At 44.0% G+C, this 21,662-nt stretch overlaps 1 protein-coding gene across 1 annotated transcript in view; it reads right to left on the bottom strand.

Moving 5' to 3' along the window:
- LOC105034399 (uncharacterized) overlaps positions 1 to 21,662 on the bottom strand; it is a 65,064-nt gene that overhangs the window by 29,594 nt on the left and 13,808 nt on the right. Inside the window, exons 2-3 of the mRNA XM_073248520.1 lie at positions 21,346 to 21,463; positions 21,232 to 21,248 (exon numbers count right to left, since the gene is read on the bottom strand). Of these exons, the coding sequence (XP_073104621.1) occupies positions 21,232 to 21,248; positions 21,346 to 21,463 (135 nt within the window). The remainder of the gene's footprint in view (positions 1 to 21,231; positions 21,249 to 21,345; positions 21,464 to 21,662) is intronic.

The raw sequence follows: 21,662 nt of genomic DNA, 5'->3' as shown, positions 1-21,662 counted from the left end.
ACTGGAACTATAGGAAACGACAATCTAACATGAGAAACCAAAAAAAATAGCCAAAAATTTCATTGCCAATGAGCAAGGCATCTTAAACCTTATACTTCCTACCTTGTAGGATTAAGAAAAGAGAATTTCAGTCCCCACACATTTCCCCATCATATGCAAATTCAACACAAAAAAAAGGAGAAAAAGAGAAATATAACATCCTCCACTAAGATGTTAACAAGGTAAAAATATGTATTAAATATACAAATACTCACATTTATATCAACCTCTTAATGATAGACATATAAAATGGCTCTTTAAGTTACCATGTGTACATGATAAAATGTTTGGTCATACAAAAATTATCCTAATACAATAAAAGTTTATATGAATACAAAGATGATGTAATAATATATACATCATGCTTCCAATCCAAGATTGCGAATCGAGGGTCATGGCAACTGCCGCATACTCATAAGAAACTCTTCCCAAAAGCATGCAAGGCATTTTATCACGATATCAATGCTTCACAGCGGAACAATTAGTCAATAATTTAAATCCAAAATATAACAATTTAAATTTCTTCTTTAATATCTCAATAAATTTAACAATGATTCATAGGTCTTACATCAAATTTCATAAGACTTTCAACTTTGTTGGTGCAAAAATCTGCCTGCATCGGAGAAGCTGGAGTTACGGAGGTCGCGGTCGCCGCCGGGACATGCAAAAGAAGTCCAAACCGGAAGTGGGGTTGCTCCGGCAAGATCCTCCGACGCTCAAGTCAGTTCTCTGCCTCAACAAGAATGGAGTGCTCGAATGAAAATTTTAGCAGAGTTTCTAGGTAAAAATGAGAGCTTAGAGAATAACGTATCTGGGGTCCCCCCTTTTATAGGCGGAGGGGGCAACAGACTGATAGCGATATCTGTAACCGTCTGGCAGTGGGCCACCCAGAGTCAGGAGGAGTTTGTTGCGAAGAGTAGTGAAGTGGAATCATGGCTATCACCGGGACATGCCACGTGGAGTCTGTCGTGAAGAGTGGAGCGGCATCCGTTGTCGCGACTTGCCAGAGGATGGAAGAATCGTGCGGCATCCATCACAAGAAGTGGAGCAGGATCATGGGCATCATAGCGGTTGGCCAGGGAGTAATGGAGCCGCATGGAATCCGTCGCAGGAAGTGGAGCAGAGTCGTGGCCGTTACTGCGGCCACGCCAGGGAGTGCAGGCCTGTCGGCTGAAGCTCGGCTGGAGTGTCTGGCGGGGAGAGGTGGTTAGCTACCCGTTCTAGAGGAGCCTGGAGTCCGGCTCTCGTGGGAGTCCGGACGGAGTCTTCCCGCAGCCGGAGCTGGAGGTGAGATCTGACTCCCGTAGGAGCCTGGGCGAAGTCCACCTGCAATCAAAGTCAGGGGTGAAGTCCGGCTCCCTTAGGAGTCCGGACGAAGTTTACCAGCGGTCGGGGTCGAGGACGGAGCCCGGCTCCCGTAAGAGTCCAGGCGAAGCCTCTCCGCAGTCGAGGTCGGGGACGAGATCCGACTCCCGTAGGAGTCCGGGCTGAGTCTACCTGCAATCAAAGTCAGGGGTGAAGTCCGGCTCCCTTAGGAGTCCGGACGAAGTTTACCAGCAATCGGGGTCGAGGACAGAGCCCGGCTCCCATAGGAGTCCGGGCGAAGCCTCTCCGCAGTCGAGGTCGGGGACGAGATCCAGCTCCCATAGGAGTCCGGGCTGAGTCTACCTGCAATCAAAGTCAGGGGTGAAGTCCGGCTCCCTTAGGAGTCCGGACAAAGTTTACCAGCAATCGGGGTCGAGGACGGAGCCCGGCTCCCATAGGAGTCCGGGCGAAGCCTCCCTGCAGTCGAGGTCGGGGACGACATCCGACTCTCGTAGGAGTCTGGGCTGAGTCTACCTGCAATCAAAGTCAAGGGTGAAGTCCGACTCCCTTAGGAGTCCGGACGAAGTTTACCAACAATCGGGGTCGAGGACGGAGCCCGACTCCCGTAGGAGTCCGGGCGAAGTCCGCGTGCAGCCGAAATTGGGAACGAGGCCTGGCTCCCGTAGGAGTCCGGGCGGAGTCTTCCCGCAGCTGGAGCTGGAGACGAGGTCTGGCTCCCGTAGGAGCCCGGGCGAAGTCCACCTGCAATCAAAATCAGGGGTGAAGTCCGGCTCCCTTAGGAGTCCGGACGAAGTTTACCAACGGTCGGGGTCAAGGACGGAGCCCGACTCCCGTAGGAGTCCGGGCGAAGCCTCTCCGCAGTCGAGGTTGGGGACGAGATCCGGCTCCCGTAGGAGTCTGGGCTGAGTCTACCTGCAATCAAAGTCAGGGGTGAAGTCCGGCTCCCTTAGGAGTCCGGACGAAGTTTACCAGCGGTCGGGGTCGAGGATGGAGCCCAGCTCCAGTAGGAGTCCGGGCGAAGCCTCTCCGCAGTCGAGGTCGGGGATGAGATCCGACTCCCGTAGGAGTCCGGGCTGAGTCTACCTGCAATCAAAGTCAGGGGTGAAGTCTGGCTCCCTTAGGAGTCCGGACGAAGTTTACCAGCAATCGGGGTCAAGGACGGAGCCCGACTCCCGTAGGAGTCCAGGCGAAGCCTCTCCGCAGTCGAGGTCGGGGATGAGATCCGGCTCCCGTAGGAGTCCGGGCTGAGTCTACCTGCAATCAAAGTCAGGGGTGAAGTCCGGCTCCCTTAGGAGTCCGGACAAAGTTTACCAGCAATCGGGGTCGAGGACGGAGCCCGACTCCCGTAGGAGTCCGGGCGAAGCCTCCCCGCAGTCGAGGTCGGGGACGAGATCCAGCTCCCGTAGGAGTCCGAGCTGAGTCTACCTGCAATCAAAGTCAGGGGTGAAGTCTGGCTCCCTTAGGAGTCTGGACGAAGTTTACCAGCAATCGGGGTCGAAGACGGAGCCCGGCTCCCGTAGGAGTCTGGACGAAGTCCGCATGCAACCGGAATTGGGAACGAGGTCCGGCTCCCGTAGGAGTCCGAGCGGAGTCTTCCCGCAGCTAGAGCTGGAGACGAGATCTGGCTCCCGTAGGAGCCCGGGCTGAAATCTGGTAGTTGTAGGAATCTACCGTTGGAGAAGTTCAGCCATTGGCAAAGTCCGAGGTAGTTCGGATTGGAGTTGAACCTGGCTGGAAGAAGTCTGGAAGGGATTCAGGGAACAGTTGATATTCGTAGAAAGTCGACTGGCGGTGGAACTTAGTGAGCGCTTAGGGCGGCTTAATAGATAACTGGGGGAACTCATGTTGAAGGAGCTCGGGTGGTGTAGTGGGAGTTCGTTCGTCGGGGGAATTCAGTTAGCACTGTAGGAATCCGACTGTTGGAGAAGTCCGGAGAGATACCATCTGCGGTCGAAAGCCGGAGGGATCCTGGGAGGGTCAATCCTGCTAAGAACTTCGACTGAGGGTATTTTATACCCAACACTAGTCCCCCTACTTTCGAGTTTGAATTTCGAATGAAGTACAGAAAGATTGTCACAGCCGAAGTTGCTCCCTCGATGTCCGCACGCAATCGTCCTCAGATATTTTGGCATTTAATGCACGTGCGCTGGGATCTTTTCAAATCGAGGCAATCCGAAGAGGCTCTTTTGGAACCTGCAGCGGAACGATGCTCAAGGCGTGGCGCAATAAAGGCACTGTCAACTGTCTGTCACTTTTTAACCGCCCGCTGTGGTGAGTGGGACACGCGGCGAAAAGAGACCGGCTAGAGGGGATTCGCAATCGTCATTATGCCGGATCTCAGGGCCTATTTAAACCCGCACTCCTCCAAGAGTCCCGCTCTATCCGACGGTCTCATTCTGACGTCCTTCTTCTTCCTGAGAACTTCGATTTTTCTCAGCGCCCTTTCCAGCCTTAGGCGTTCCTCGAGCCGTCCCCATTTTCGCACCTTCGTACTTCTCCGAATCACCTAGGTTAGTCTCGAAACTCCTTCCTCTTTTTGTTCTTCCTTTTGCCGTTCGATCTTTCTTCCTCTTGCTCTGCACATCAGTCCCCCGAGACCTTGTCCGTGATTTTCCCCGATTTTTAGGGATTTCGCCTCTGTAAGTGGTCTTCGTGTGATTCTAGATGTCTTCCAGGGGTTCTTCTTCTAGCGGCTCCAAGAGTTCGTCTGTCTCGATCTCCCAGAGTCCTCAGGCGGTAGATGAACCGGTGGGTAGAGCTGAACCTCGTCTAGTTTTTGCACCGGACGCCATTCCTTGTTCTCTGACTCCGGACGAACTCCAACTGATAAGAGTTCAGTATGGGGTTCCTCCGAAGTACGAAATGGAACTTCCTGGCCCGTCCGACCGGGCTAGTGCCCCTTCCCCCGGCTGCTTCTGCCTGTACCAGGAGGCCTTCCGTGCCGGACTCTGGCTTCCTCTGCCGCCTTTTATCATTGCTCTTTTTCGATTTCTAGATATTTCTCTGGCTTCGGTTGCACCGAACTCCTTTAGATTTTTGATAGGGTTCCTCTCTCTTTGTCATGTAGTCGAAGTCCAGCCCACCCTTTTCTTGTTTAGATACTTCTACACCTTCAAGCGTCATCCCACGGTGAAGGATTGATGGTACTTCTCCCCACAGTTCGGTAGGAAGGGGTTACTGAAGGGTTCCCCTTCTTCTATCCATAACTGGAAGGGGAAGTTTCTTTATGTTCAATGCCCGACATCGAGGCTAGAGTTGCCCCCTTGGGGCTCCCTGTGGGACTCCGTCCACCGGGCGCCCAGCCTGGGGGGAGACGACCATCAAGCCTCCTAGAAACTCCTCAAATATCCAACTCTTTCTCTCCCCAACCTCCTGAAGGAGCAGTTTCTGTTCAACATCGGCCTGAGCCCCCTGGATCCCGCCAGTATTTCATCTCTCCTTTTTTTTCTTTCTTTTCCTTTCCTCTCTTTCTCCTACTTCTCTTCTTTTCTTCTTTTTCACGCCCTCCTTTTCTTTTCTCTCTTTTTTTTTTTTAGGCATGGACGTCGAAGAAGCACAGATGCTTGCCATGGGCCTGAAGGCTCTCAAAAGAAAGGGCGCCGCAGCCTCCGAGCCGGCGAAGAGAGCCAGAGCAGAGGGGACGAGTTCGACCGCGCCCGCCCAAGTGACCTCAACTACCGACGTCCTTCCAGACACTGAGCGTCCCGCCACCCGGGCCTCCCGGAGGGGTTTGAGTTCTCCTACCGAGGTCCCCGCTTCAGAGACCCGTCCTGAGGAGGTGCCAGGGGGTGAGAGGAAGAGGAGGAAGACCTTGGCCCGCAGGGTCGGCAGTCGTCGGGCTGCCACTGAAGAGTCCCGCGGCTCTGAAGAGGAGCAGGGGGATGATCCCTTTAGTGACAGGGATCTAATAAAAAAGCTGGTAGACGGGTGCTCACTGCCCGAAGTCATCCAGAGGATCGTTTGCGTCGATCCTACACAACGAGTCTGGGACTCGCTGGGGGCCTTCCTCGAGGTAACTAGATTCGTCCTCCTTTTTTCTCTCGCTTCTTCATTTAATTAACTTCCCAGCTCCCATTCTGACTCTCCGGTCGCCCTTGCAGCTCGGGCACCAACTCCTTGCCAACATCGAGACGACAAACAAGACGGTGGAAGGTCAGCAGGTCGAGGCTGTCCGCCTTAAGGAAATAGCCCTCAAGGTGGCCGGTCTCTGAGAGGCGCTTGAGAGAGAGAGACAGACCTCGACGGAATAGAAGGCCGACCTGGAGGAGATGGTGAGGAGGGCGGAGGCCGAGGTTGCCAATATGGCGGAACAAATCCCGACCCTGGTCTCGGAGGCCAAGAGTCAAGCGGTGGAGGAGTTCAAGACTTTCACCGAAATGAAGAAGTTGAAGGTTGAGTTCGGCCAAGCCGCATTCAATAGAGGGTTCGAGCTCTGCCAGGAGAAGATGGTCGTAAAATTCTCCGAGCTCGACCTCAACTTCTTGGACGAGGCATCCGAGGATGAAGTCGGACCCTCCACCACCGTTGCAGCCACCGCGGTCCACCCTCCAGAGGTGCCAAGTCCCCCCGTTGATCCAGAGGTCCAAGACCTCTAACCTTGTATTCTTCCTTTATTGCCATTTTTCTTCTTTCTTTTGTCTTCAAGAAACGTTCAGTCAATAAAATTGGTCTCCTCCTTGCGGGGGACTTTTCTTCTCTTCTTTTTCTTTCTTTCTTTCTTCTTTGTAATGAGCTGCATTTTAACGTGTTGACCTCCCGATGGCAGCGCCCCGCTGAAGCGCTTCCCTTGCCTCAGGAGATTCAGCTGAAGTCTACAATCCAGCGGCTGAAGAAGGAAGTCCTCCATTTAACAAAAAGGTCGAAGAAGACGGAAGGCGAGCTTCGCAGGTTGAGGGAGAGTCATTCCGAAGCCACCGCGGAGGCCACCTACTTTCAGAATCTCCACGTGAAGGGGATCATGAAGTACAGCCGGAGGAAGGCGAACTTTGAGAAGGAGCTTGAGGAACACAAGAAGCGTGCCAGCGATCAAATTTGGGCTCAAGCCGCCAAAATCAGTTCCCTTAGGGTGGAGCTGTCGGCCGTCCGGGAGAGGATTGGCCAGCTGAAAGGAAGTTCATCCCGGCTTTTGACTCGGGCCGACAGTGATCGGGAGTGGTCGAAGAAGGTCTCCGACCTCCAGCAGCAGCTCCAGGATGCCGAGGCGAGCTACAATGCGTACCGGGCTGGCTGGCGCAAGCAGGTGGACGAATACAAAGGGAGGCTCCGGATGGCGACCGACGAAGTTGCCCGCCTCTGAAGGCAGCTAATCGAGGGGGCTCAAACCACCTCCACTCGAGATTCTGACAAACTCCAATCCTTGAGAAGGATCGCAGAAGAACTATCCGTCGCTCTTGGGGAGGGGAAGGCCGAGCTGCAGCACTTGAAGATCCAGCTGGTATGCGAGCAGCAGGCCGTCAAGGACGCAGAGGCAGAATCTGAGGTCCTGAGAAAAAGGCGTCGAGAGGCGGAGAGCGAAAGCCAGCGATTTCATCAAAGATACATGGAGATATTAATGAGAGAGAGAGAATTGGAAGCAGAAGTCGGATGTTTAAGGGGTTCCCTGGCGAGGGTCGAAGCCGAAAGTCCGAGGTCGGAGGAAGCCGGGTCCCCTTAGGGCTCTTTTTGTCCTTCCATCTTTTCATGTATATATCTTTTCTTTTGTTGTTTTATCTTGTTCTTGTTGTTTTGCTTTCCTTCTTTTAGCCTACTGGGCTTTGTAGTGTATATTTTGTGGATGAAATGAAAAGGAGATTTTGTGTTACCTCGTCCACGTGTCGCATTAAATCGTCGTCCGCCGAACTTCTTTCATCTCTTGACTTGTTCGACGTCGATGTCGTTCGGAGGTGCCCAGTCGTCACCACGTTGATTTACTTTTCTTGTCGTCCATGGTCATAGGCTCGAGCTTGTGGTCTGAACTTCGTATTACCTTGGAGGAGTCATTATTTTCTTGACCCATGTCGAGAACCTTCTTAGAGACCGAGGATGCTCGGTAGGAGCTCCCGTCTTTGTTGAGACGAAGTTCCCTATGTTTTTGGTGTAGTTTGTTTTTCATCTGTTGCCGATGTAGTTCGTCGCTTTTCTTTTTTAATTTTCCTTCTCTTTTCTAAGCGAGGGTCCTCCCCTTGCTTTTCGCGGGGTCGCGTAGGGGTGTGGAGGTGCCATTGAGGGGACTTTTTCCTTTATCCGATCATGTTGGGTGACCAGATTTTTATCATCGTTAGGACGAGATCCTCCTTCTGTCCTTGACGTAGTCGATCTCAGCTCAGATTAGGATGAGGTTCTCCTTCTGTTCCCAACAGGGCTGTGGGGGCACATAAAGGTCGTTGCAAGGGCCTCTCCCCCCATCCGATCTAAAAGAACCGGGTCTTCGACTTTGCTCATGTCAGGACGAGATTTTCTCCTGTTCCTAACATGGCTATGGGGGCACATTAGGGTGTTGTAGGGCCTCTCCCCCATCTGGTCTAAAAGAACCGGGTCTTCGACTTTGCTCATGTTAGGGTGAGGTTCTCCTCCTGTCCCTAACATGGCTGTGGGGGCACATTAGGGCATTGTAGGGCCTCTCCCCCCATCCGGTCTAAAAGAACCGGGCTTTTGACTTTGCTCATGTTAGGACGAGGTTCTCCTCCTGTCCCTAACATGGCTGTGGGGGCACATTAGGGTGTTGTAGGGCCTCTCCCCCCATCCGGTCTAAAAGAATCGGGCCTTTGACTTTGCTCATGTTAGGGCGAGGTTCCCCTCCTGTCCCTAATATGGCTGTGGGGGCACATTAGGGCGTTGTAGGGCCTCTTCCCCCATCCGGTCTAAAAGAACCGGGCCTTTGACTTTGCTCATGTTAGGGTGAGGTTCTTCTCCTGTCCCTAACATGACTGTGGGGGCGCTTAAGGGCCGTTATATGGGCCTCTCCCCCGATCCGATCTTAAAATAATCGGACTTTCATTTTGCTCATGTTAGGACGAGATTTTTCTCCTGTTCCTAACATGATCATGGGGGCGCTTAAGGGCCGTTATATGGGCCTCTCCCCCGATCCAATCTTAAAATAATCGAACTTCCATTTTGCTCATGTTAGGATGAGATTTTCCTCCTATTCCTAACATGACCATGGGGGCGCTTAAGGGCCGTTATATGGGCCTTTCCCCAGATCCGATCTTAAAATAATCGAACTTTCATTTTGCTCATGTTAGGACGAGATTTTTCTCCTGTTTCTAACATGACCATGGGGGTGCTTAAGGGCCGTTATATGGGCCTCTTCCCCGATCCGATCTTAAAATAATCGGACTTTCATTTTACTCATGTTAGGATGAGATTTTCCTCCTGTTCCTAACATGACCATGGGGGCGCTTAAGGGCCGTTATATGGGCCTCTCCTCTGATCCAATCTTAAAATAATCGGACTTTCATTTTGCTCATGTTAGGACGAGGTTCTCCTCCTGTTCCTAACATGACCTTGTTTTAATTGTTTGAAGGGGTTATCCCCAATCGTAACAAGTCCATGCCAAAAGGGAAAGACATGCAAAGTCGAAAAGAATTTTGATTCAAAGCAAAATCGTGAGTAGTACATTTACAAGTTTCTCGAGTCCCATGGTCGTGGAAGGTCTGCTCCTCCTGAGGCCCTCCAGTGATGGAGTCGATGGTCCCGATTGGAGGCCGATCTCCGGGCTGCTCCTCCCTCCTTGGCGGTTCAGGTTGCGGCACGGCCCTTGGCCGATCTTCTCTACCCTCAAGCCGACGTCGAATGAACCTATCGAGTCGGCCTCGTCGGATGAGCTCCTCAATCTCGTCTCAGAGCTGGATGCATTCCTCCGTGTCGTGGTCGTGGTCGTGATGGTAGAAACAGAACTTGTTGGGGTTGCGCTTCCCAGGGTGTGTGCGCATCCTCTCTGGCCTAGGGAGCTGCTCCCTGACCTCCATCAGTACCTGGGTCTTCGAGGCATTGAGGGGGGCGTAGTTGCGGAATCTTCCCGGTGGAGAACCCCACCGAACTCTGCGGTCTGGACTTCTCTGTCTACGTATCCGGAGAGGAGTATGGACACGCTTGTGCCCGGGAGGAGTTTGAGAACTTGGCCGAGCTTCTCTCGACCCTTTTTCGACTGCGGACTTATTCGAGTCTCCCACCTGTCGCTCTCTCGCAGTCTCCTCATCCTTCATTTTGAAGGCTTCTTCCATTCGGGCGTACCCTTCAGCCCGAGCCAACAGATCAGCAAAATTCTTGAGGTACTTTTTCTCCAAGGAGAACAAAAGGTCATTCTTCTGAAGGCCGCCCTTCAGAGCGGCCATTGCTACCGATTAGTCCAAATTTCGGACCTCCAGCGCTGCGACATTGAAACGGTTGATGTAGGCCCGAATGGACTCCCCCTCCCTCTACTTGATATTGATGAGGGACTCCAAACCCTTCCGGGGGCGCTGGCTGCTGACAAAATGGGCCACAAATTGGTGGCTCATCTGATCGAAGGAAAAGATGGTACCCGACTTCAGCGCCGAGTACTAATTTCTCGCTGCTCCCTTCAAGGTGGATGGAAAGGCTCGGCATAGAATGGCGTCGGGTGCGCCATGAAGCAGCATCATCGTCCGGAAGGCCTCCAGATGGTCAATCGGGTCCGAAGTCCCATCGTAGCTCTCGAACTGGGGGAGTTTGAAGTTTAGCGGGATCGGTTCCTGCATGATCATTTGAGAAAAGGGAGGGTCAGTACAAATATCCTCACCATAAGTGGGGGGAGCATGGCGGAGCTCTTCGATCCGTCGGTTCATCTCCTGGAGCCTCCGGTCCAGGAAATCCTCTCGACTACGAGTCTCGAGGGTCCTCTGACAGAATGGGGGTAGAGATCTTCCAGGGGTGGAGTCGTGATCCGACTGAGGGCTCTCCACCCTCGGGTTCGTCTTCCCAAGAAAGACGGGGCGGCTGGCCCAAGTGGCCCGCCCTACCGCCGGATTCTGGTGTTCCGGTGACACTCTTTCCAGGCGTATTGATGCCTACGGCTGCAGCTGCTGCTGCATGGCCTGCACAGCTTCAGTGAGGCCTCTGACCTGCTGTGCCAGCAGATCAAATTGCTCCGCGCCGACCGCCGTTGCCGGAGGAGGAGGAGGTTGGAAAACTGGAGGTGAGGTTGGAGCCTGAGATCTGGCCGCGGAGGTCGTGGATCGTCACGTGGATGCCTTGCGGGGAGGCATCGGGCAAAGACCAAGTGGAGGAAGGAGGAGAGGACGCCGGAAAAGATGTCCGGGGGCGGTCCCGTTGAGCGCTCCTTTAAGAACAAGGGTACTGCGAAGACACAAAGCCCTTCCTCTAGCACCAATCCTGTTGGTGCAAAAATTCGCCTGCGCTGGAGTTGCGGGGGTCGCGGTCGCCGCCGGGACCTACAAAAGAAGTCTAAACCGGAGGTGGGGTTGCTCCGGCAAGACCCTCCGACGCTCAAGTCAGTTCTCTACCTCAACAAGAATGGAGTGCTCGAACGAAAATTTTAGCAGAGTTTCTAGGTAAAAATGAGAGCTTAGAGAATAACGTATCTGGGGTCCCCCCTTTTATAGGCGGAGAGGGCAACAGACTGATAGCGATATCTGTAACCGTCTGGCAGTGGGCCGTCCAGAGTCAGGAGGAGTTTGTTGCGGAGAGTAGTGAAGTGGAATCGTGGCTATCACCGAGACATGCCACGTGGAGTCTGTCGTGGGGAGTGGAGCGGCGTCCGTTGTCGCGACTTGCCAGAGGATGGAAGAATCATGCGGCATCCGTCATAGGAAGTGGAGCAGGATCGTGGGCATCATAGCGGTTGGCCAGGGAGTAATGAAGCCGCGTGGAATCCGTCGCAGGAAGTGGAGCAGAGTCGTGGCCGTTACTGCAGCCACGTCAGGGAGTGCAGGCCTGTCGGCTGAAGCTCGGCTGGAGTGTCTGGCGGGGAGAGGTGGTTAGCTACCCATTCTAAAGGAGCCCGGAGTCCGGCTCTCGTGGGAGTCCGGACGGAGTCTTCCCGCAGCCAGAGCTGGAGGCGAGATCTGGCTCCCATAGGAGCCTGGGCGAAGTTCACCTGCAATCAAAGTCAGGGATGAAGTCCGGCTCCCTTAGGAGTCCGGATGAAGTTTACCAGCGGTCGGGGTCGAGGATGAAGCCCGACTCCCGTAGGAGTCCGGGCGAAGCCTCTCTGCAGTCGAGGTCGGAGACGAGATCCGGCTCCCGTAGGAGTCCGGATTGAGTCTACCTGCAATCAAAGTCAAGGGTGAAGTCCGGCTCCCTTAGGAGTCCGGATGAAGTTTACCAGCAATCGGGGTCGAGGACGGAGCCCGGCTCCCATAGGAGTCCGGGCGAAGCCTCTCCGCAGTCGAGGTCGGGGATGAGATCCGACTCCCGTAGGAGTCCGGGCTGAGTCTACCTGCAATCAAAGTCAGGGGTGAAGTCCGGCTCCCTTAGGAGTCCGGACGAAGTTTACCAGCAATCGGGGTCGAGGACGGAGCCCGGCTCCTGTAGGAGTCCGGACGAAGCCTCCCCGCAGTCGAGGTTGGGGATGAGATCCGACTCCCATAGGAGTCCGGGCTGAATCTACCTGCAATCAAAGTCAGGGGTGAAGTCCGGCTCCCTTAGGAGTCCGGACGAAGTTTACCAGCAATCAGGGTCGAGGACGGGGCCCGGCTCCTGTAGGAGTCCGGGCAAAGTCCGCGTGCAGCCAGAATTGGGAACGAGGCCCGGCTCCCGTAGGAGTCCGGGCGGAGTCTTCCCGCAGCTGGAGCTGGAGATGAGATCCGACTCCCGTAGGAGCCCGGGCTGAAATCTAGTAGTTGTAGGAATCTACCGTTGGAGAAGTTCAGCCGTTGGCGAAGTCCAGGGTAGTTCGGATTGGAGTTGAACCTGGCTGGAAGAAGTCTGGAAGGGATTCAGGGAACAGCTGATATTCATAGAAAGTCGGCTGGCGGCGGAGCTTAGTGAGCGCTTAGGGCGGCTTAATAGATAACTGGGAGAACTCATGTTGAAGGAGCTCAGGTGGTGTAGTGGAAGTTCGTCCGTCGGGAAAATTCAGTCAGCACTGTGGGAATCCGGTTGTTGGAGAAGTCCGGAGAGATACCATCTGTGGTCAAAAGTCGGAGGGGTCCTGGGAGGGTCAATCCTGCTAAGAACTTCGGCTGAGGGTATTTTATACCCAACAAACCTAAAATAAAAGTATGGAGATTCTGCTTCTAATTACTCTTTCATTCATATCTTGTATCATCTTAATTTCTCAATATCTGTAAAAACAGTAAAAATAGGAGGTAATGAGTTAGACAGCCCAGTAAGCAATGATCACTTTCAACAAATTTCATCAGGTATTTAATAAATAATCATTTATAAAAAAATAAGTATATAGAGTTCATCAATTTGAAATCAATTTCGATTATGCAATATAGTTCATGCCAAATTTATTACTTTTTCAAAAATTCGAGTTTCTTTCGAGATTTCAATTTCTTTCATTCTTAAATTCTTTTCATCAACCATGAGCTATGACTACATTTTTTCTGTGGCAAGGTCATAACATTGCATATCTTCTTGCGGTGAGCTGCGAATCATTTGACAGCAAAATCCTTCAGAACCGCTGGTCTCTCTGACGGTTTATCGCTGGTCTCTCTGACGACATGTCGCTAGTCTCTCTGACGATATAAACCCTCAGGATAAATCAATTACCAACGTATATACCCCTATTGATGGGATCCTTTACATAGTCAGGTTGTCAATTCATATTGTTCTTATATCAGAATTCTTCATAAATCATATTTCATATTCTAATTTCGATAAAAAAATATATAATCATGTAGTATCAAAATCAATCAATATAATGTATCATGAAATCAATATGTTCAATCATGCTTCATCATAACATTTCGAATAAGATATTTTTTCATAACAAAATATCATTCATCCAATTCATGCATCGTTTCATAAATCATATCAAAAAAATACATTATAATTTATCGATAAATCTAGAAAAAGTGAAACATTACTTACCTCATACGTATTCCAATAAATTCACATAATTCTATAAATTTTCTTCCAAAATTCTTCAGTTCATAAATTATATTACAATATCCGATTATCAAGTGTCAATGATACCTATACGAGATCAAATTCAATAATCAGAAAGAATACGAATACCATATTTCAACGGTTTAGATTAGGTCCGATCATCTAATTTTATCTACTCAAAATCTAATTAGAACATAAATGATCCAAAGTTTGACTATCAGATCAAATCGGATTTGAAGTGATAGGACCGAAGTTTCTTCATTGGTTTCATAAAATCAAGTAGAGAGAGAAAATCAGAGGAGAGAGAATTCATGAGGTACAATTCGAATTGATCAAGTGATACAATCTAACATTACGATTGGTCCAATATCTCGATTGATGAAATCAACATGATCTAATCAAGTCATGACTAGATCGAGATCATGAATGATCAAATCTAATGATTCATAGTCTGATCAAGATGCTGGCATACTACCTGACAACCACAGATTAGGATGCTTTCACTAGAATCATTCAAACTCATCAAAATAAAAAAAAATTTCTTGATAAATTTTAAAAAAATAAACTTCTAGAGAGATACAATTCTAGAGAGAAAAATTTATGAAAATGAATCTGTACTAATTAGACGATACGGTTCAATAAATTCATTTGATTAGATCAAGATAAATTAATCAAATGATGCTGAAATTACCACATGGATAATTCAATAGAATCCTAGGTGATAAAATCTAAAGATATTTGATCTGATCAAGGTGGGTGCTAGTATGCTGTCCGACAATCATAGATCAAGATTCTTCATCAGATCAAAAATATTAAAAAAAATTTCTCATTGATAAATCGATCAAGAGAAAAACAGTTTTAGAGAAGAAAAATTCTAGAGAGAAATTCATCTTGAACTCTTCAAACGGTATGATTCAATAAATCTGATCGATCAGATTAAATCATTCTGAAATTATCATGTGCATAATTTAATAAAATTATAAAAAATAAAATCTAAAAAAATCTTATCTGATCAAAATGGGTGCCTGTATACTGTCCGGCGATCACAAATCAAAAATTCATCACTAGAATCATTTAAATTCATCATCATTCTTCTCAAAATTTTAAAAAATCTTAGGAGAGAGAAATAACCTAGAGAAAGAAAGTAGAGAGAGAAAGTAGAGAGAGACTAGAGAGAAAGAGAAAGTAGAGAGAAGAAAAGAGGGAGAGAGAGAAAGTCTCTCTCTTTCTTTTTTTTCTTTTTTTTTTCTTTTTCTTTTCTTTTTCTTTTTTTTCTTTTCTTTTTCTTTCCTTCTTCTTCTTTTCTTCTTCCCACGGCTTGCCTTGGGCCGAAACAGGGGATCTCACTATCCCCTTGATTAGTCAGTCGACCAACGATCGATCGGCATGAGACTGACCGATGATAAAAGGACGACGATGGGCGGCTCGAAGGGACCCAAATTGGTGGCCGACGGCGATCACTGATGTCCGAAAAAAATCAAAAAAAACTAAATTCTCTATTTTGACAAAATTCAACAATTTCGATCGCTGGCAAGCATGCACACCGACACGGAAAGGAAGGGGGAGAAGAGAGGAAGGGGAGGAGGCTCACCTTTGATGCCAGCGAAGCTTTTCTGATGAGAAATCTCAATGGACGCAGGGATGGTCTTCCGCAGTAGCTTTCCGGCGATTGCCGCTGATGGACTTCGAGTTTTTCGGTGAGAGGGAGAGAGAAGGGATCCCCTCCTTAAATAGAGTCGGAGGAGGCCTCTTTCCGACTCCAGTTGGGAGTCAGTGAGAAGAGGAAGAAGACTCCCTTCGGGAGTCTTCTCCTCTGTTTCTTCCTTCCTTTTTTTTTTGTTTATGTATTGGGCTGGGTTTAAGGCCCAATGGGTCGGGCCATGACATTTTTCCTCTCTAAAAGAAATTTCGTTCTCGAAATTTTTCTTACTTGAGTCTTCATAGTTTCTTACTTGAATTTCATCCTCAAATATTTCAATATTCTAATTTTTGATATAAAATTTATTCTTTAAATCATTTCATAAGGAAAAAATCAATACATCAAATATTGACCTGAAACGGAACCATTCATTTTCTTATTTATTGAGACCAACATCTCAAAGATTTTTAATATTTCAAGATTTCAAAATTATGATCTCATTTCCTATAAAAATAATATTCAATATCTCATGACTCAAATTAAAATCAAATCCATCTCTTGTAGATAAAAAAAAAAATCAATGTCTCTATCCTTACATAAGAACTTCATTCATCATCATCATTTTTTTTTAAATATTAACCACTCTTAATTTCAACCCGTCATAAGATAGGAAAAACATACTTTTGTAAATCATACAATGACATCCCAATCAATCAAAATTCAAAAATATTTTTTTTTATTCATATTTTCAAAGGTTGAAGATTCACCATTTTAATCTCATCCTCAAATTTTTGATATTTTAATTTTTGATGCAACTTCATCATTAAATCATTTCATAAAGAAAAGATCAATATCACTAATATTGATTAGAATCAATATCACTATTTTTTATTATTAAAATTAATCTCTCAATTCTAGATAAAGATATCAAATTTCTCATCAAAAATTCTTAACTGCTCATGATTTAATCAATTTATCACAAGATCATAAATAAATTTTACCACATTCTCCATAAATAAATTTTTGAGTATGAAAATCTAAGATCAAAATTATTATTCGATAAACCATCTCAAATTCTTTCTAATAAATAGAGAATTATTTAATTTTGAGATAAAAAATTTATCTCTAAATATTCTAAATCAAAAAATCAAGGATCTACTCATCCTAGAATTATGATGCTAAATATTTTTATAGCATAGTAGGTGGAAGCACTACTTTTAAAAATCATATTAAGGATATCCAAAATAATCTAAAATTTTAAAATATTATTCTTTCTAATATCAATAAATTTTTTGTATCAAATCATATTATCTATCATAATTTTTTAACTCAAAAAATCAACATTCCTGACTTATTCAAAATAATCCAGATCACCATGCTTCCACTGCATACTCTATTCTAGCAATCAAAATTTTTTAGGTTCACCAAAAAAAAATTTTGATCAAATTATTTCTTTTATCTTATTAATAGAAAAGATCTAAAATTTTAAATTTCAATTGAAGTCAAATTTTTACTTCCTATTCTCATTCCTACTTTTGCTGGTATATAATAATCTTGATTAACCCTTGAATCCAATATCACATTCAAAAACATCATATAGGTTTACTATAATCAATATGAATCAAATCTTAATTCTCATATCAATTCAATTCGATAATTACAAATCAAAATCTTTATAAGTCAAATCAACGAGAAAATCCTTCGATGCTCCACCAAATTAAGACAATCAAAATATATACGAATTTCAAATCATTATTTTTTTCTAAAGTTTATAATATCAGAATCTTCAATATCTATCAAGTATCCTTTCATAACAATCATACAATTCTCAAAAAAATCAATTCTGTACTTAATAGATTCAATCAGGGACCTCATTAACAAAAGTAAAAAAACTCCATATCAATTCTTAAATCCAAAATTTCTAAATTATAAATTCACATGGATCCCATAATCTCAAATAAATATAAATCAGATCTTTTATCTTAATCTAAAGATATCAATTTTTTATTAACAACCTCAACAACAATATCAGAAAATTTTTTGATCAACTTAGATACGAAATCTTTAAATTAAAATTTCATACACATCATGTAGTCTCTAAAAGACACAAATAAGATCTATTATTTAGATCTAAGAATGATAATTAAAGATTCAAGTACAATGAATATTCTATAATCTCATAATCGATTTCATTAATAAGAAATAGACTTCTTTGTAATATCTCCAAATATGCATTCATCCTAATACGTCACTTTATATATAATCTATGTATCAAATTCAATTTCGATAAATATTCCAATCAAGCATCATAAAAGATTTTCTTTGTTCATCCTAGAATAATATTTTATCATCAAATCTTTATCTTGCCAATAATAGTCAACTTCTCAACTAGAAGTAATATCATAGTATTATTCTCACATCGAATTTAAACTTACGATTCACTTGAATAACCAATGATCAAATTAATAACCACAATGCACAATAAAATTTTATGTCAATCTTTTTGTGATTACTTTCGATCAAAATCAAACTAATCATATCATGATCTATAGATCATCCATCATATTTCAAACTCCATATGTCATAATCTCTTGTGATCCTTTCATACATAATCTCAATGTATAACCAAAAGTTCATAAAAATTTCTCACACTGTAATCATCATAGATCTACACTACAATGATCCTAGTGTTTATCCACTTACACTCATTCTATATCTGATTATACACATCTTAGTTCATCTACTAATGCTCTAATACCACTTTAATTATCATGCCTCCGATCCGAGATTATGAATCGAGGGTCATGGCAACCGCCGCATACTCATAGAAAACTCTTCCTATAAGTATGCAAGGCATCTTATCACGATATCAATACTTCGCAGTGGAACAATTAGTCAATAATTTAAATCCAAAATATAACGATCTAAATTTCTTCTTTAATATCTCAATAAATTTAACAATGATTCATAGGCCTTACATCATATTTAATAAAACTTTCAACCTAAAATAAAAGTATAAAGATTTTACTTTTAATCACTCTTCCATTCATATCTTGTATCATTTTAATTCCTCAACATCTGTAAAAACAGTAAAAATAAGAGATAATGAGCTAGACAGCTCAGTAAGCAATGATCACTTTCAACAGATTTCATCAGGTATTTAAATAAATAATCATTTATAGAAAATAAGTATATAGAGTTCATCAATTCAAAATAAATTTCGATTATGCAATATAGTTTATACCAATTTTTTTTTTCAAAAATTCGAGTTTCTTTTGAAATTTCAATTTCTTTCATTCTTAAATTCTTTTCATCAACCATGAGCTATGACTACATTTTTTCTGTGGCAGAATCATAACATCACGTATTTTCTTGCGGTGAGATGCGAATCATCTGACAGCAAAGTCCTTCGAAACTGCTGGTTACTCTAGCGGTTTGTCGCTAGTCTCTCTGACGATATATCGCTAGTCTCTCTGGTGACATAAACCCTCAGGATAAATCAATTGTCAATGTATATACTCCCATTGGCGGGGTCCTTTACATAGTCAGATTGTCAATTCATATTGTTCTTATATCAGAATTCTTCATAAATCATATTTTATATTCTAATTTTGACAAAAGAAATATAATCATGTAGTATCAAAATCAATCAATATAATGCATCATAAAATCAATATGTTCAATCATGCTTCATCATAATATTTCAAATAAGATATTTTTCATAACAAAATATCATTCATCCAATACATGCATCGTTTTGTAAATCATATTAGAAAATATATTATAATTTATCGATAAATCTAAAAAAAATGAAACATAACTTACCTCATACACATTCCAATAAATCCACATAATTCTATAAATTTTCTTTCAAAATTCTTCGGTTCATAAATCATATCATAATATCCGATTATCAGGTGTCAACGATACCTATACGAGATCAAATTCAATAATCAGAAAGAATACGAATACTATATTTCAACGGTTTAGATTAGATCCGATCATCTAATTTTATCTAATCAAAATCTAATTAGGACATAAATGATCCAAAGTTTGACTATCAGATTAAATCGGATTCAAAATGATAGAACCGAGATTTCTTCATTGGTTTCATAAAATCAAGTAGAGAGAAAAAATCAGAGGAGAGAGAATTTATGAGATACAATTCGAATTGATTAGATGACACAATCCAACATTACGATTGGTCCAATATCTCGATTGGTGAAATCAACATGATCTAATCAAGTCATAGCTAGATCAGGATCATGGATGATCAAATCTAATGATTTATGATCTAATCAAGGTACTGGCATACTACTTGACAACCACGGATTAAGATGCTTTCACTAGAATCATTCAAACTCATCAAAATATTTTTTTTTTGATAAATTCTAAAAAAATAAACTTCTAGAGAGAAATTTATGAAGATGAATCTGTACTAATTAGACGATATAGTTCAACAAATTCGATTGATCAGATCAAGATAAATTAATCAAATGATGCTAAAATTACCATATGGATAATTCAATAGAATCATGGGTAATAAAATCTAAAGATATTTGATCTAATCAAGGTGGATGCCAGTACGCTGCCCGACAATCATGGATCAGGATTCTTTATCAGATCAGAAATATTAAAAAAAATTATTGATAAATCGATCAAGAGAGATAATTTTAGAGAGAAAATTTTAGAGAGAAAATTTTAGAGAAAATTTTATCAGATCAGAAATATTAAAAAAAAAATTATTGATAAATCGATCAAGAGAGAAATAATTTTAGAGAGAAAAAATTTTAGAGAGAGAAAATTCTAGAGAGAAATTCATCTTAGACTCTTCGGACGGTATGATTCAATAATCCGATCGATCAGATCAAATCATGCTGAAATTATCATGTAGATAATTCAATAAAATCATGAAAATAAAATCTAAAAATACCTGATCTGATCAAAGTGGGTGCCTGTATACTGTCCGATGATCACAGATCAAAAATTCATCACTAAAATCATTTAAATTCATCATCATTCTTCTCAAAATTTTAAAAATTCTTAGGAGAGAAAAATAATCTAGAGAGAGAAAATAGAGAGAAAGAAAAAATAGAGAGAAGAAAAGAGAGAGAGAGAGAAAATCTCTCTCTTTCTTCTTCTTTTTCTTTTTTTTTTCTTTTTCTTTTCTTTTTCTTTTCCTCCTCCTCCTTTTATTTTTTCTTTTTCTTTTTTCTTTTTCCTACAACTTGCCTTGGGCCGAAACAAGAAACCTCACAGTCCCCTCGATTAGTCGGCCGACCAACGATCGATCGGCATGAGACTGACCGACGATAAGAGGGCAACGATGGACGGCTCGAAGGAACCCAAACTGATGGCCGACGGCGACCACCGACGCCCAAAAAAATCAAAAAGAATTAAATCCTCTATTTTTACAAAATTTAACGACTTCGGTCGCTAGCAAACATGCACACCGACACGGAAAGGAAAGGGAGGAGGCTCACTTTCGATACCAACGAAGCTTTTTTGACGAGAAATCTCGATGGGCACAAGGACGGTCTTCCGCAGTGGCTTTCCGACGATTGCCGCCGACGGACTTCGGATTCTCCGATGAGAGGAAGAGAGAAGGGATCCCCTCCTTAAATAGAGTCAGAGGGGACCTCTTTCCAACTCCGATTGAGAGTCGGTGAGAGGAGGAAGAAGACTCCCGAAGGGAGTCTTCTCCTCTATTTCTTCCTTCCTTTTTTTTTTCCGTTTGTGTATTGGGCTGGGTCTAAGGCCCAATGGGCCGGGCCATGACAATATATTTGTATCCTTTTTAATGCTTAGCAAAAGGCAATGGTAGGCTAAATTTAGATAAAAATTGAATCCACGCAGCTAGAAATTGCACAAGGGTACAATTGCATGGGATGAAAACGGATGTTTAGATGGGATCATCCATCATTTTTGAAACTTGCTCCATAAAAATGTGGCTCCAAAGAGCTAAGGCATGAGGGGTTTCCCTTTGCACAAATATGCATCCTTTGACAAATATTTGTTTCTATAAATGTATCTGAATGTAGAATCTTAAGACTAGTAAAATATTATATATGTTCTCTCTACCTCTTCCTGGCACTATAGGCCCATAAAGAATTATAGACACAGCAAAATCATAGGCACAATTTATTTCAAGTACCATAAATGGAACATTAATGGAAAAGGAACTCATTGCCTTAGTTGACAAGTAATCATACCTCCACCAATAATTTCCCTGTAAAACAGTAGAAGAAAATTAACACCAACAAGCTGATAAGGATGGAACATTAATGGAAAAGGAACTCATTGCCTTAGTTGACAAGTAATCATACCTCCACCAATATTTTCCTTGTAAAACAGTAGAAGAAAATTAACACCAACAAGCTGATAAGGGTTCATGATCAGCTCTAAAACTGATTCTTCACTCACACAAACTGCTTCAACATCTTCCTATTTGCAAATGCAACAGAAAGAAAAAGTACTAATACATCTACAGTCAATGAAATCATACAAGGATAAACTATTATAGCTCTTAGATTTCATCATAATAGTGAACATGCAACAAAACCAGGACCAGATTCACAATCCTACAAGAAGAAGCTCCTACTTCAGCATATCAATCACAATCTTGAACAAACAAACCTTAGAG

Source organism: Elaeis guineensis, chromosome 14 (genome assembly GCF_000442705.2).
Source record: "Elaeis guineensis isolate ETL-2024a chromosome 14, EG11, whole genome shotgun sequence".
Classification (NCBI taxonomy): domain Eukaryota; kingdom Viridiplantae; phylum Streptophyta; class Magnoliopsida; order Arecales; family Arecaceae; genus Elaeis; species Elaeis guineensis.
This window is presented reverse-complemented; position numbering and strand designations above follow the sequence as displayed.